Source organism: Vidua chalybeata, chromosome 12 (assembly GCF_026979565.1).
Source record: "Vidua chalybeata isolate OUT-0048 chromosome 12, bVidCha1 merged haplotype, whole genome shotgun sequence".
Lineage (NCBI taxonomy): Eukaryota > Metazoa > Chordata > Aves > Passeriformes > Viduidae > Vidua > Vidua chalybeata.
The window spans coordinates 1524163-1541125 of NC_071541.1; the positions used below are offsets into that span (position 1 = coordinate 1524163).

Here is a 16963-nt window from a genome sequence, read left to right on the forward strand (position 1 = left end):
TTGACAGAAGGCTTGTTCTGTTCCAACCAGACACCCTGCAGCTCTATTTTGGGAGCAAGTCAGAATGATTCAAATATGTATTTTTTTAATGCCAGTGTTGTACTCCTCTTTTCCTCATCCTCTCCCACCCTTTGCCTGGAATCTTTCTGATCCCACAGAAATTCACATTCGGTCTGTCCTTCTACACCACCCTAACCCAAAGGTGTGCCCATCACCCAAGATCCAGGCAGGGACAAAGAGAAAAATCTGCATCAACTGAGCAGCAGATGTACAAAGCACTGCTCCAAAAATGCTGCTGGATGCTCCAAATTCACCCTGCAGCACAGTGAGGGTCTGTCTGCTCAGATGCTGGAGGAACAAGAAGTCTCTAATGCAGTGAGAGATGTAGCACCAATATATTAAGTAGATTTAGATACAGTTTTCTCCCCTTTGGTTTTTTACCTCTCAAATACACATTGTATCAGGACAATGGCTCTGCTTGGCTCCAGCAGAGAGAGAATGTGGCAAGGACCGAGATTTCTGATTACACTTTAATTGATCTGTGAGTAGAATTTCTTTGGGAGTATAAAGTAACCTTTGATACAGCTGAAAAATAATACACTGCTGCTCAGTGCTGCCAAGAATTGAGCCACGTGTCCTCAGGAACTCAGTCCAGAGCCTGCCTGCTTCCCACGATAAAAGAAAATTCCCAAAATTTTCTTGTATTATACTATTTTTGTTTCTGATTAAAATTAGGATTTGCTCTGATAACAAGAGTATGTGCAGTGAGCCTGCCTCAGAGATGAGCCATGAAAACAGTTCCAGGGAAAAGCAGACTCTGGCTTTTCCCAGTTTGTGGCTCGTGGTGGAAACTCTACCTGATGAGCCAAGATATAAATGTTGTGTCCCACGTTCCTGGGAGACGCCGCGACATCTTCCCCGTTCTCTCCATCCTCAAACTCCACTTCTCCCTGCAGATAAGCCTTCTTGATCACTTCCACCTGGAGAAGGAGGCAGGCAAGGAGAGGAGGCTCAGGCAAAGGGTGGAAGCTGCTGAGGGCAGCACACGCTCGGCGCTCCCCCGGACGGGAACGGAGCGCAGCAGGGACATTCAAAGGGAGCTCAGTGGGTTTCCCAACACCCAGGATCAACTGAACTCAGCTTCAGCCCAGCCCACTGCCTCAACAAACTGAAGGTGACGTGTTCCAGGCCACCCTCTCTGCACCTGTGTCACGTTCTGAGCCCGGCTCCAGCGCAGCCCTGTGGACGAGTCAATGGTGCTCGGGCTGTGCTTCGCATCTCCTGCTTGAGTTTTCACCAGTTCATTCATGAACCAGCCCCAAAACCCTGCTAGGGCTCACTGGACAGCTCTGGGGCCACAAGGGATTGCCACTTCTCTGTCTCCTGTGCAAGTGAAGAGTCAGGAGCCGGGGAGGGAGCCCAGGACTCACCAGCTCCTTGGGCCTCATGTTGTAGAGGATCCTCTCCGCGTTCTCACTGTCGTGCCTGCTCTCCATGATGGCCAGGAGCAGCTTGGAAGCGTTGTTCTGAGGGCAGGGAAAAGCAATGGAATCACTGCCAGGAGCCAAAAAATGAGGGTCCCCAGCCTGGGTGGCACCACTCTGCTGCCAGGAGGGCTTCAGGGACACGGGTCCCAGGGCAGCAGCCACTGCAGGCAGAGTGTGCCAGCCAGACAGCCCAGGGCTCTCTCAGCCTCACCTCACCAAGGCCTCCCTCTCCTCTAATTACTGACCTACACAACTTAACAGGATTTTTTAGCAGTTCACTCCCCAAATCCTACTTATTGAAACACATCCAATTAACCCCAGCCAAGGTTTAAATTTCTGAAAATGCTGCTGTTTCATGCTCGTGTTGTTTTGTTTTGATTTAAGGATACTGCAGTATCACCACAAGCTCTGAGCTCCCAAATGGTGCAGCTCAGCTCTGCTGAAGATGCTGCTGATTAAATCAAGGGACAGCCAGGGCTGAAGACACAGATGTGCTTTGCTGCTTTTAACTGAAATCACTCTGCAGTCTGCTCACGCCAGGGAACACAGGGAGGAAATGGGAAACTACCACAAGGCACCAGACTACTTTAATACGAACAATTAAGATTAAAATCCATCATGCCTGACAATGAAACCCAATAAAAGTATTTAATTTTGAAGTATAATGCTAATCGAGTCTAAAAGCATTTTTTATTTACAATAATAAAAAACCCACATTACCCATAATAATGGTGTGAGTCGGCAACGGAAAACAAGGAGACACTGCAGTGTCACTCAGGGCAATAAGTCAGAAAGGAAATATTTCTCAAGCACAGGCTGAAGCAAGAGTGCTCTGAGACTGCTGTTGCTAGAGGGGAACCTGCTCGAGTGTTTTTGTGTTTTGAAACCAGCAGCAGGGCTAATTATTTCAGCATTAATATGGACAGCCATAAAGAATTGTTGATTCAATCTCAACCTATTAAACAACACCAATAAAGTGTTAGGAAAGTAGTTGCAACGTGAGAAATTTCACTTCCACTGTCCACGTAAAAGCTCAGCAACAACAGAACAGGTTTCATCAGCTTTAGGTTTTTTTACAGGAAGTGATTTTAGGATTCCTCAGCATATTCTGACTGCCTGCATCCCCCAGCTGAGAACTGGTGGCTCCAAGTCATCATTTCAAAGATGAAATACCTGTGACAAACAATCTTTGGGCACTGCCTGCAGCTCAGTGATGTATATAATTTTTGGGCACTGATGAATGTTGGGATATAACAAGCACCCAGATAATTTTAACAGTAAAATCACATTTTATCCCACTGTCAGCGTGCCTCGCACAGAGCATTCACTTGCCTTCAGCTCCAACACGAGGTCCATCCTCTTCTTTCCCAGAGGGTTGATGTCATTGAGAATTAACGCTGTGATGATGTCAATGCCGTTGGACTCGTGGGTAGCAATGCAGTTCTGTCCAAAGAAAAGTCATCAGGCTTCACTAATTACCTGTACTACAAACACAGCCCGGGCTGGTGACCCCTCCAGAGCAGCAGAGTCCCCTCTGTCATCACCTCCTGGGCTGCCCGAGCTGGAAAACTGCACAGACAGCTCCAGGCAGTGCAACAACAAAAGATTCAAGGCATTTTGTTCCAAGCTTTTCCTCTCCTCAGCCATGGTCCTACTGGAGCCCCTGGCCTCAGGAAGCATGGAGAACCATGCTGATAAATGAAGCATTTCCATGCCAAAGTGTGCAGGCTGGAGGAACAGTGTTTTACTGAGATTAGGGAGAGTTTTCTTTATTATAAACATGCCAATCAACACCTACTTCAGTGCTGTCTGCACAAAAAAAGGGAATTTCCGTAACCTCCTGCCTACCCTTCAGCCCTGCTCTTGGAATGCCCTGTACCTAAAACGTACAAACAGCAGCTTGCTGGCTTCAAAATCCAGAGAGAGCCCTGCTCTGTCGTTGAACTCCACACCGAGAACACCTAAAGGTTTTTAATCCACCTGATCCAGAGAGCAGAGGGACACTGACAATTCTCCCTGGCATGCACAGCCTCACACATCCTCTTGCAGAGACAAGAAGTGCAGAAAGGTCACATTCCAGGCTTTCAGGACAATATTATGGTCCAATTAATAAGGAAATTGAGAGAATAAGCAGAAACTGGCACAGGGTGCCCAGAGCAGCCGTGGCTGACCCTGGATCCCTGGCAGTGCCCAGGGCCAGGTTGGACACTGGGGCTGGAACAGCCTGGGACAGTGGGAGGTGTCCCTGCCATGGCAGGGGTGGCACTGGGTGGGATTTAAGGCCCCTCCCAACCCAACCTATTCTGGGATTTTATGAAGTACAGCAATTCCCCACTCTCCCTACCCAGTCTAATGAAACAGATCTTAGCAAAGCAGAAATACTTCTACTGCTTTGAGTGCTTCGACTCCTCAGAGGGGGCCCTGAGAAAGACAAGTTGATTATGAGGAGTTTATAAAGGAAAAAATCCTCCAACCTGGGGGGGAAATGAAGTGGGCAGTGTTGTAAGACAACAGCAGGCTAGCAGAGCTGGGGCCTGGGGAGAAAGGGGGGTGCATTTCCCAGCTCTGGGTTCATTACCTGGTTCTCATGGCAGGGCCCCTGACAGTACTCAGTCAAACTTTCCAGCGTCTGGTTGATCAGTGCCACGTTCTTCTCGTTTATATACAGACCCAGAAGTCCAAGTCCCCCAGTTGTGCTCCCACAGATGCAGTCCAGGAACTGCAGTGTCTCACACACCAGGTTGTAGTTTGTCTTGTTGTTCTGGCAGCGCAGGAAATTCTGTGAGGAGAGTGTCAAAGCCATGAGGGAGGGGAAAAACCATGCAAAATGCTCTTTGGCTGATAGTATTTATGAAGTTCATCCATCCCCAATTCCACTGCACGCTGGATTGCTCTGGCTCACTGTACAAGCACTTTAAGCCTCTTTCCAGGGCTTATTTGCAACGTGCTGCTCTCTCCTGAGCAGCCTGTTGGCCTCACGCTGTACAGCAGTGAACAGAGTGCATCCCATAAACAGAGAGATCCATCAGAGCCTGACACACCCAGCACGGAACAGGCACTCTGGGAAGCTCTCTGGAGCCTGGAAGCTTCACTCCACCTGCTGCACTTCCCTCCAAGCATCACTCAAGGCTCCCTCCTCCCAGACCTCTCTTGATTCCCTGGCTGGGGCCTCACAGCAGCTCCACCTGCACAAGAGGGACCTGAGTGCACACCTTGAAGGAAGGTTCCTTAAAATGGAATTCTCCCCACTGCATTTCTTTCCATGTAATTATTGTGATTCCTGCTTGAAGCTGCTGATTAGGAGCAGCTCCTCTAATGAAAAGCCAGATTTGCCACCGTGGATTTAACAGCTTTCTGCTCTCCTATATTCCAAATGAAGAAAAGCACCAAACCCACCCAAAACTGAAGAACAACTAATGAAAATCCCCCAGTGACTCAGATGCTGTTTGCCAGTGCATTCCCAGCAGTGCTGCAAATATTAGCAGCCACTACCACTTGCTTTTCCCTGAAGTTTCAGCAGGAAAACTCTTACTTAGCTTAATTCTAGCAGGTAACAACAATTCCAGAGTGAAAAAGCCCTCAGAGGAACTGGAGCCATGGAGTATGGAAGCAGCAGGGTCTTTCCTGCCAGCCCAGAGAGCAGCACTGGTCCCTGGCTGTCTCTGCCTGAGTCAGACTAATGAGTCTTTTAAGGCAAACAGAGAGAAATTGCAGATTCAATGGAAGGCGAAGCTAAAAAAGGAAAACGCTGTCTATGAATGCAGACTAAAGGTGACAGTGATTCAGCACATTTCAGCTGATTGCTCATTTAGTATCCTGACTCCTGATTACCTTGTCAGAATGTAAAAAAGGTTGATCCTACGGAAATCGGAGCTCATGTCTTCCCTCCAGAAAAAAAAAAGCAAAATGAAAGGATAATACCCGAAGTGAGGGAGTAAAATGCTCCCTGGCTGCTGCACAGCATTTATTCTGATTGCAGCTAAGCTTGTACCTGAGCTGCTTGATCCACAGTCAGTAAGGAGAGAAGAGGAATGAGGCACAAGACACTGTTAGGCTGAAACAAGGGGAAGGGAAAAAATTGTACAAAACAAACCCCTGCCGCACTGTGAGAAACTGCCCCAGGGAGTGTCTGCTGCTGTCTCAGCCAGGACAGAGGGAACTCTTCATTTTCAGTCACCCAGAGCACCTCACAGTGGGAACACAGCTCTTCAGTGCCGAGTGTGCCACTCCACTGCTCCCCGTGGGAATGACCCTGCACCCAGAACCAGCAGCCACAGGCAGATCCAGCTGGAACACGTGGGAAGCCTGCATCCCCCCGCTCATCCCAGTCCTTGCATTCATCTGGAGAAGGTACTGCAGCTCCTCCAGCCCCGTGGGGGGCTGTGGAGCAGCATCCACACGGAGCAAACTGGGGCTCTATCTGGGAAGGGAAGGGCTGCCTGATGCAGAGGGCACAGCACTGCAGCTGCCTGAGCACCCAGAGTCTTCCTCCTCCTCCTCCTCCCTGAAGCACAGGAGCTCCTCCAGCATGACTGGCACTGCCCTGTGTTTGCCCCCATCAGCTCCCACAGCTGCCAACAGCCTGGAAAGGCTCGGTGTGGCCAGCACACACCTGCAGCAGGCAGGTGATCCCAACTCACTCCCCATTCAAATGTAACGTGCAGTTCTGGGAGACACTCAGCTTCCCGGGGAGCCCTTCCCTGCTCCTTTAGGCAGCGACTGCAGGGAGTTTCTCTTGGCACTTTGCAGGGAGCTCAGTTACACGTACCAGCTGCAGACACCAAGATTTTGGAGGATCAGACACTTCTGCCTTCCCTTTGGGGCTGAGAGAAGCACAAACCTCGAGGCAGGCAGGCAGCAAGAGGATTACGCTGGAAAAGCTGTTCTACCTTTTTTTTTTTTTCCTTTTTTTCTGTTACAAAAAGAAATCCCTTTTTCTCTCAGAGCTGACTACAACTACCTGCTGTTTGGGAAATGGAATTGTTCAGGACGGGGAAGAGCTCAGGCCAAGTTTCTGCACTGGCTGGAATTCAAGCGTGCTCCTATAGCTGCACTGGCGGATCCTGTGCGTGCGGTTTGGAGCCGTGCCACGGGAACCGACACCGCCAGCGGCAGGAAAATCCTCTGACAGAACACACATCAAAGGGCTCTTTTTCGTTAAAATGAGAGAAAGGCTGATGTATGTAACCTGGGCACTCAGAGATGCTCCCGGAAGGTTTCCGTGCAGCTGGGATCCCACGTGCTGCCGGGGCATTCCCGCTCAGAGGAAGGGACTTGGCAGCTCTGCAAAGCTCTCACGCAGGGTCCCACGCTCCTGCTGGCCACGGAACAATGGGCAATCACGGCAATTATTGCTCTTTATGAGGGCACTTAGCACATTGTACAGCGCCTCACCAGCTCCTCGATCCCGACACGGCAGCACTGAGCAAAAATCATCTGAATTGCAGCTCCATTGTAAGGGGGAACCTGCTCTGGGCTCCCTGGAATTCTACGAACACGTCCCAGGGCAGCACAGGACACCGAGGCTGCCAGGACCTTTGGACACGGCCAACTCCAACCCCTGTCACGAGGCAGCTGGAGCAGAGCCTGGCCCGTCCTCTCCACATCCCCCATCGGGTGTTTGCACACATGGGGAGAGACCCTGAGCCTTCTCCTCTCCAGCCTGACCTCTCCCAGCTCCCCCTGCCTCTCCTTGCCCATCAGATGCTCCAGTCCCATGGTCATCTCTGAGACTCCCTGCTGGACTTGGGAACCCAGGTCTGGAGCCAGAATTCCACGTGGAGCCTGGGGCACCCAGCTTGTTTAGGTGCATGTCCAGCTTGTTCAGATGTTTCCCATCTCAATTCCCCACCAAGGGTAGGACTCCCTTGCTCCAGACCTCACCAGGGTCTCAGGAATGTAGGGCTGGTGAAGGCCAGTCCTACCAGTAAGGGGCAAAGTGAAGGTGGCACTGAGCTCCCTGACCTTCTCCATGTGCTCTGTCACCAGGGGCTGTGCCCATTCTGCAGCAAACCCACCTCTGCCTATCTCCCCCTCTGGATACAACCTAGAAATCCTTCTCATTGCCCTCCGTGTCCCTCAGCAGATTCACCTCCAGCTGAGGCTTTGTGTTCAACTCTAGCTAGGTACATGGACAGAGCCAAGAAAATCCAGGAGAACCTGGTTACTGGAAAGTTAAGCTTGAAGGCTGATGGAATCAAAGTCCCAACGCCCTCTTCATTTTCCTACATGATCTTTCTCTTTTTCTTTTTTTCTCTTTCTTTCCCTCCTCTCTCAAAAACAAATCAGTAACTTCACAGTACAACACCTGCTTGCTTTCAACATATACTTTTTAAAAGCCCCAAGAAGTGTTGACCCCACCACCTTTAATGTATGTACCTTTCAAAGACCACTGGATAACTGGATTTGCTCGTATCAGCCCAGCAAGGTATAACAAGGTATAAGTACTTTTTTTTTTTTTTTTTTTGGATTAACGTCAAGACCAAAGAGAATAATTGGTCACATAATCCATTTAAAAAAGGCCTGGGATTAGGGATAATGGTGTGGCAGCAGTGAGTGCACAAGGCACCCTGAGCACAGCTGCCCGGAACCAGGCGGTACCTGCAAGTCCCGGTTGTGGTTTTCACAGAGCAGCTGCAGGAAGCGCAGGATGGGCTGCATGATGGAGATGACAGCGCTCATCTCCAGCTCATCTTTGCTCTTGTCTGCTGCAGCCTGGGCTCCCTCCCCTGCTGAGTAGTGCTCCTCGGGGTCGGCCTCTCGCCGGTACGTGGTGTACGCCTTCCGCGTGGCCGCAGACGCCTCCAGCAGCTGGTCCCGCACCTCCTCTGTGATCTGGGTCATGGGCTCCCTCACTACAACACACCAGGACACAACTTCCTTAGGAAAGCTGGATAAGGAGGGCAGGAAGACTGTCCACACGTTCCCCTGGCAGCTTCACCCAGCTGTTGAGCAGCAGCTCTTTGGTGAGTACGTTTAGCGTAGGAAGGGGCTCGTGCCACACTCTGCACCTCGTACACCAGCCACAGCAGGGTTACACTTCTGGGGATTAACTGGTTAGGGAACACACATCTAGCACTAGCAGGAGTTATGGTAAAAGGACCTGCTTCAGAACAAAATTGGGATTTCTTCACTTATTGTCAGAGAAGGCACTGACCACAACCCACGGCCTGGGGTTGTTCTTATGGATCAGATTTGGGCAGCTTGCCATGAGACAAGGCAGCAGAGTCTCAGCTCAGAAAGGCTTTTCCTCATTTCAATAGCACTCATTGAAAAACCTCACAAATGGATGAAGATGGGATGAAGCTCTTGAAATCCTGAGCCAGGGCACCACTGACCTCTGAACTTTGCTCTGTGGGATCAGAGATCAGAGCATTATTGCATCAACCGAAATGAGTTCAAAACACAAACTCCCTGTCACTTCAGAAGGGGAATGACTGGGGATTACCTCTTTTCCTGTTGGGGACATCTCTGTCCGAGTCTTCATCTTTCTTTTTGTTTCCTAAGTCACTGGTGTTGACTGTGACAGTTGCCTTGATTTCTTGCTGTGCCACTTTCATGCGGTCATAAAAAACCTTAAAGAACTTCTCAGATTTCTTATCTTCCGTCAGTCGGCAGAAGAAGGAATGCTACAAGAGAAAAGGAACAGCATCTGTAGCTCCACACACAGGTCTGAGTCCAGACAATTCCACCTTCCTGCACTGTGTGGTATCCTGCAGGACCGGGAGCTTCATTAGTTGTCAGTAAGCTGAAACTCACAGCAATGGAAACTCGTAGTTTATTGTGAGGCAGCCCCAGTGGCTCAGCTTGGTTAAGCCCCTCATTAACAACTTCAAATGCAGATTTAAAGAGAAGTGAGGGCAATAAATCACACCAGGCTGATACAATTGGGCAGCATACCTCACTCTCAACAAGGGAGATATGGTAAGTACCAGGAATTAAGGTAAGGAGAAGGGAATTCCCTGTAATTTGATTATCAGCGCAGAAACAAAAGGGTATGGACAAAATATAGAACTGTCCTGCCTTCCTACCCTCAAATCCAAGGGACTGTGACTCACAACACGCAAAGCCAATGTTAATCACAGTCCAAAAATGTACAAACAGGGTGATCCCGTGAGGGACATCTCGTGCTGAGTTTCCCCTGCCCTGCCTGCAGCCGGCTCCTTAAAACTCTTTTTAGTTCCCACTCCAATATATCTTTAAGTGACAGAAAAACTCAAAGCAACTGACTACTTTTAAGAAGGTTTGTTACTCTTCTTCTGCACATATGTGCACAGAGACAGAAAGTTCTCCCTAAAATCGAGGAGAATACAAATCATGTACAGGTCAAGAAGGAGCCAGCACAGTGAGTGATCAGACAACTCCTGATGAAACCAATATGCTGTTACATAAATCAGGACCAGAGCTTAAACACGACTGAAGGATGAACTTGTAAGTGGGTCACCTTATGCAGAGCATTATGAAATTAGTTAGCATTCTGCAGCGGCTCGCCATCCAACAGCTTTACATGATGAATAGGAATGAAGCCTGATTTATTGAAAAAACAAATTAAAATGGGAACAGCAATATATCCTGCCTGCTCCGCTGCGGAGCACACGGGGCCGTGGCTGCTGCTGCCTTTGATCACTCCCCAGCAGCTGCACAGAGAATGCACAGAGTGACTTTGAACACTCCCAGAGCTGTGCCTTTCCTTACAGACAGAGCAGCAGTGTGGCTATTTAAAGAACGTGGTCAATATTCACGAGATATCCCTCCCACCACTGCAATACCTGCCCTTAGCACCTCAGGTAAACTCTGAAGATTGTGTTTATTGCTGGTGAACCCGGGACAGACATCCCAAATCCAGCCATGCCAGTAGCCCCTCCTGACACCCACCCAGAGGGTCCAGCAAAGCAGAGGTGTCAGAGCACTGCAGGCCATGCCCTCTGCCCCAACACTGCTGGGCCTGTGATGTGCCCAGGGTGACCTGGGTGCCCAGTTCATTTATTAACATTGGTACAGTAAAAATAAAATATCTAATCCAAAACTTTCTATCAACAATTTGAATGTTTTCTCATAATGTTTTCCCATGGCTTTAAACTGAATGAGGGCTGACTTAGATTAGATATATTCAAGAAATTCTTCCCTGTGAAGGGGGCGAGGCTGACCAACAACCCCTCAATAACTGGGTGGTTGAGGCAGCCAAGCCTGAAAGAACTCTGTGACTTGGTGGCTACAAGGACAGAGAGAGGAAGAGTTTGTATCTAAGGATATCTTAGAAATTTCACTCTACAGAGACTACAAATAGTAACAACAACAATAATTTACACACAGACCAGCAGAAACCACGGGCTCTAGAAAGGCCAAACACTTTCCAAAAAATCTGGTTGTCAAGCAGCGATGGCCATGACCCAGCTGTCACATCTGCAGAGCCCAGACAGGAGGAATTTCCCTGTGATGAAGCTGTGCTGAAGGAAAAGCCTTTTTCTGATGAACCACACCAAAGAAATACCTTTTATGAGAGTAATTACGTCTTGCTGACAGACTTGATTTTTGTCGTCTTTTCAAGCTTCTTAACTGAGTTTCCACTGCACTTCAGAGAAAAAAAACCAAATGAAAGGAGCATTTCCAGTAAAGCTTTTTGTGCATGCTGCACATACACTGAAGGGGTGTCACCAAATGATTGTTTCAGTTTAGGTCAGGATGCCTAACACCTTCACACATATGAATCAACCACATGCCAGCTCCCAAAGATACTGTATTTTAAGAGGTGTGATCTTGCAAGTTGCGCTTGAGCAGGTAACGGGTGGTGATAATTATGACAGAAATCCTAAAATCTTATTTACAGATATAGCCTCAAAGGAGAAAGTGGAGAAATCTCCCTTTTTAAAACGGAAATCGAGTGGCCATTTTAGAGCACCGTCTGCTGGGGTCCTGGCTTGTGTACAGACACCATGGAACCACAGGCTGCTGAAAGAGCAAGTGTGGAGGAACAGCCAACCTCCACACTCCTGTGATTTTGAGGAACAGAGCTTTAAACACAGCCCTGACACTGCAGCATCTGACACCAGCCATCCCTGAGGATCCACTCACCATCGCACTGGGGTCTGGGAGCTCCTAAGAACTGACTGCAGGCAGGGAACTGTGTCCCATAACAAACCAGCAGGGTGTCTGGCTGTCCCAGTAGGGAAAAGCTGTCTGAGAGGTGCTGGAGACACAGCTCCATCTGGTACCGGAGACACGGCAGTGAAGGCCAGAGAGGGATTTGTGACAAGGGCATGGAGGGACAGGACAAGGGGAATGGCTTCCCACTGCCAGAGGGCAGGGTAAGATGGGGTTTTGGGATGAAATTCTTCCCTCTGAGGGTGGGGAGGCTCTGGCACAGGTGCCCAGAGAAACTGTGGCTACCCCTGGATCCCTGGAAGTGTCCAAGGCCACGCTGGAGCACTCTGGGTTAGTGGAAGGCGTCCCTGCCTATGTCAGAGAATTGGAAGTAAATGACATTTAAGGTCCCTTCCAACCCAAAGCATTCTGGCATTCACACATTGTGAAACAGCATTTTATGTCAACCCTGCATTGTTAATGTCTGTTATGTCATTGCCCCTGCACAGGGGTTTGCCCCAGGAACTCAGGCTCAGCAAAGAGCTTCACAAGTGCCCCCAGCCCAGGGAAGCCCAGCAGATCTCCCGAGCACAGCAACCGCGACAGCGCCGAGATAATGGGCTGGTTTAATTAATTAATTACACAGCCTCAGAAGGAAACACAGCCCCACCCCACGTGAGCAGCACGAGTGTCTGGCAGGACAGATACTCACTGGGAGCAAGGACATCACCACAGAGCTCTGCATCATTTCTAAGGAGGGAGCAGCCACCTCCTGCACACGTTCACGGTTTCAAGGGGATGGAAGGAGAGCCCAGCACAGGCATTACATCTGCAGAGCAGCTCCTCCTGACATCCAGATTACAGCACCACAGAGCAGATCAACTGATGACACCAGCTACCTGGAGGAATCACTTCCTTTCCTCTCCATCACCCAGCTGTGTTCCTCAGGGATTCCAGCCAGAAGCCTCATGCACAGCAGGACATCCCCCTTACACCTCTGCCCCTCCAGTGCATCCCCTCTGGGCCAAAGGAGCTCAGTAAGCAAACCCCATCACCACCCATGACTTTATCTCCTGGCCCACACCACAAGTGGCAGAAGAAGAGCTGCAAATCCACAGATGGATTTCTCTGGAAAAGAAACCAAAGGTCAAGTTCCAGTGGCAGGAGCTTGACCTGCTACAGCCCTGCCCACCCTGGAGCAGCAGCAGCCCCTCGAGCTCCCTCACCGACTCTGCCTGTGTTTCCTGTGGTTTTTTTTGAGAAAAGAATCCTGTCTTTCTTGAGCAAGTGTCAGAGATGATGAACTACGTCTGTCTATGGTCTGTGCCAGTGGTTAACAACTGTTAGAAACATGTGGTTAAGCTCTTTTTCATGCCACTAACTTCCAGTCACTGATGTTTTTTAAAGTCTGTGTCTCTTCTGTAGTTATTCCCAGGAACTTGGTCTCCTCTTCCCTTCTGACTATTTACATACTCTGTGAAATGTTTACCTAATGTTTCGTGCTAAACTGAAAATACCATTTTTGCTTGCTGACTTTTTATTCAGCATTAATCTAATTTTCTGTGGTGGGTATTTTTTGGCATGTTCTTAAATATTGCAAATCATTAACAAGCTGGATTGTAGAACCACATTAAAAAAAATAAATCACCAAAGAATGGGCACATTTCCTGGCATTAGCATTTAATTCTAAGACCTTTGACATATATAATATACACAATTTCTAATGATGAGTGGAAGAGAAGCTCAGCTAACTCCCCAGCAGTTGAAGGGGGCAGGATTATGGAGGCAGGATAACCACAGGGCAGGGACAAATGCTCCTTAACATGTCTCTCATAGCAGCAGTCAGTAACAAATTGGATTTTAGCCAGCAGAACTGACATCTGTCCTGTGGAGAGTGAAACCACACAGCACAGCAGTCTGGTACCTTTGTGTAAGGTGTACAGAGGACAGACCCAGGTAACTAATCCACTCTAAATGTAACTAATCCACAGTGAATTTAATGATGAGTGAACTTGTGCCCAGTGTAGGATTGTTAAATGGGGGAAAAAAAAAACCCAAACAGGCAGCAGCTGAAGGCAGCTGATTTCCAGCTCTTACCTCTGAAAGCCTTGCCAGTTTGGGCTGTGTGTGCTGCCCCCTTTACTGGGAACACCTTTCCCCACCCTGTCACCTGGCTCTGCCCCCACGTCACGACTGTTCTGCCAGCCAGGAAAAGGAACAACAGTTGGATTGCTTCTCGTGGAACAGCTCAGCTTTCCACCCCAGACCCGCTCCAGGCTGGGCTGTCTGACTGATCCTGGGAGAAGCAGCAGCAAAACCCAGCAGTTTAAGCAAAACGCTGGGTTTAAGCAGGCTCTGCTCAGCTGTGCTTGCTCCCCACGAGGGGTGGCCTGGCCCGAGGCAGCCTTGGCTGCGGGAGCCACTCCGAGGTTGCCGTCAGCCCACGGAGCTCGGAGCGTTCCCGGGGCCGCACCCTCCCTTGGATGTTTCATCAGCCACCAAGCCCTGCCAGACCATCCCAACTCATCCCAAAGAATTCCCCAGCAAAACAAGCTTTTGATTACCAAGAAACCAGGGAAAGCAAAGCCCCAGCAAACAGCCCAGCAGTTAAAGCAAACTGCTTTAACTGTCGTGTCCTTCCCCGTTTCCCTAATGCCAGTGAACAGAAAATACCCCGTGAACTTGGCGAGCCAGGGAGATTGCAGAGAGGAAAGTCCCTGCAGAAGGAGGAGAAAGCTCAGTGATCTGGCTTCAACTCAGGACATTTTATTCCAACACTAGAGAGAAATCATTGCAGGGACCTCAGCTCGCTCGGGTTATCCAGCCAGGCTGCCAGCACCAACTAATGCAAAACTTGTGTGCTACTTCATCTCTGCAGGAAGCTTGCCACCCCCAGACGACTTCTTAGAGCTGGACTACTTCAAACAAGCCACATTTTAAGGAGAACTGCACTAACACAAGAACTGAATTAAGCATAAGTGCCAACCCTCTACATTCTGCCTAAACATATTGCGAGGGCTTCCACTGCAGAGAATTCCAACCTAACTCTGCTTTTGGTCCCTCCTCATTTATTTATTTTAAATATCACTAATCTCTCTCTCTCTCTCTCAATCTCTCGTACGTCCTGGCTCGCTGGAGATCCATCACTTTGGGCATGAGTGATGGATATCATTAGTCTTGCATAGCTTAAGGAAATGGCAGCTGAAATATTTCACACTGAACATACTTCACAGTTTGAAATAAACCCATAAGGAAAATCTGCCAGAACACCTCAATTGCCTGTTTTATTTTTTGCAAACTGTAAAATAAACTTTGTCCTGAAAGCAGAAGGAGGACTTCCCAGCTCTATTTTCCACAAATAAGACAAACTCTCCCTGCCATGGGCATCCACTCTCCACCCTGCACAGCTCTGCTCTTTGCTGGGGGTTCTACCCACTTATGGGAGAATGTTTTTTGGGGGTGATGAGTATACAGAGCCTGACCTGTGGAAATGCTTGCCTGTCCCAACCAACTTTGAGACCAGCAGCACAACACCACCAAGACCCTGCAACACCCAAAAATATTGTTGCAACTTAAAGACATTTCACAGAGGAAAGCAAGACCAAACCTCACACAGAGACAGTTCCCTCACACCCTCCAGAGCCAGTAGGAGCCCTTGGAAGGATGAGGTGACACTGGTGGAGGCACAGTGGGGGAACAACAGGCACAAACATCACTGTGGGGTCTGGGCTCACAGATGGCCTCGGGAGCTTGGGAGACTCAGGGTCTGCCCTGCTGTCAGCACGGAGCTGATTTGGGTTCCCTGTGGGAGCACATGGGGCTGGGTCACTCAGCTCAGCCACGGCAGGAGCGTGGATCCCAAATCTCATGGCAAGAGCATGGATCCCATTCCCCAGAGGAGAATCATGGATCCCATATCCCATGCAGAATCATGGATCCCAAATCTCATGGCAGGAGCATGGATCCCATTCCCCAGAGGAGAATCATGGATCCCATTTCCCCATGGCAGGAGTGTGGATCCCATTCCCCAGAGGAGAATCATGGATCCCATTTCCCATGGCAGGAGCATGGATCCCATATCCCATGGCAGGAGCATGGATCCCACATCCCGTGGCAGGAGCATGGATCCCATATCCCATGGCAGGAGTGTGGATCCTATTCCCCAGAAGAGAATCATGGATCCCATTCCCCATGGCAGGAGTGTGGATCCCATTCCCCAGAGAAGAATCATGGATCCCATTCCCCAGAGGAAAATCATGGATCCCATTTCCCATGGCAGAAGCATGGATCCTATTCCCCAGAAGAGAATCATGGATCTCATATCCCATGGCAGGAGCATGGATCCCATATCCCATGGCAAGAGCATGGATCCCACATCCCATGGCAGAAGCATGGATCCTATTCACCAGAAGAGAATCATGGATCCCATTCCCCAGAGGAGAATCGTGGATCCCATATCCCATGGCAGAATCATGGATCCCACGTCCCATGGCAGAATCATGGATCCCACATCCCATGGCAGGAGTGTGGATCCCATTCCCCAGAGGAGAATCATGGATCCCATATCCCATGGCAGAATCATGGATCCCATATCCCATGGCAGGAGTGTGGATCCCATTCCCCACCAAACCAGCAAGTGCTGCGTAGGTGTGAGAAACAAGGAAGTCTGCAGACTCCCCAAAAGAAAAAAAAAAAAAAAGTGTAAGATCTCCTTGAGAGACAGAGGAATTAAAGAAAACCATAGCAACAAGTCAGTCCACCTACCCAAACCACCCACCCACCACCAGTTTCATTTGCTGACGCACTTCAAAAACAAGCTGGCTCCTACCCGCTCTGGAAGGTGAGCAAGCCCTGAGAGCTCATTAAATTCCCTTCTCAGCTACTCTTGTGTGCCTGCAGCTAGTGAGCAAGTGGGATATAAATAGAAGTTATATAACAGCGCTTTGTTGATTCCTGTGCTTACCAAAAAAAAAAAAGGCAGCATGACCTTGTTTTGCTGAATAGCTTTGCCTCTGCCTGCTCCGGGAGGACTTTAATCCTGCTAGGGATCATCTAGAAAGTTTATGTTGGACCTGGATCCCATGGAGAGGAATTGGGAGAATTGCCTCCCTGCTCGCTCCTTGCAGGACCAGGATCCCAGTGGAATGCTGAGAGGATTGCCACACAGGAGGTGGTACCCAACCATGAACACCACGAGGCCACCAAGGCACAGCTGAACCCTGAGGTAGAGCCTCTTCTCCTTTTTTTCCACCTACACTGCTCAACTGCACAGATGGGCACCTCAGAATCCAGCAGGAAACTTCCCTTTGGGAAAAAAGACTGGAGGATGTTCTGCTCCAGGAATTCTGATGGCCCAAACATAGCTCAGGAAGCAGCAGGAGCTGCAGCTCAGGTGC

The 16963-nt window shown here is 49.4% G+C and overlaps 1 protein-coding gene across 1 annotated transcript in view; it reads right to left on the reverse strand.

Moving 5' to 3' along the window:
* The window catches only part of ITPR1 (inositol 1,4,5-trisphosphate receptor type 1), a 159785-nt gene that overhangs the window by 32729 nt on the left and 110093 nt on the right, over positions 1-16963 (reverse strand). The window contains exons 44-49 of the mRNA XM_053953544.1: positions 8935-9115; positions 8088-8341; positions 4066-4266; positions 2820-2930; positions 1431-1526; positions 858-980 (exon numbers count right to left, since the gene is read on the reverse strand). Of these exons, the coding sequence (XP_053809519.1) occupies positions 858-980; positions 1431-1526; positions 2820-2930; positions 4066-4266; positions 8088-8341; positions 8935-9115 (966 nt within the window). The remainder of the gene's footprint in view (positions 1-857; positions 981-1430; positions 1527-2819; positions 2931-4065; positions 4267-8087; positions 8342-8934; positions 9116-16963) is intronic.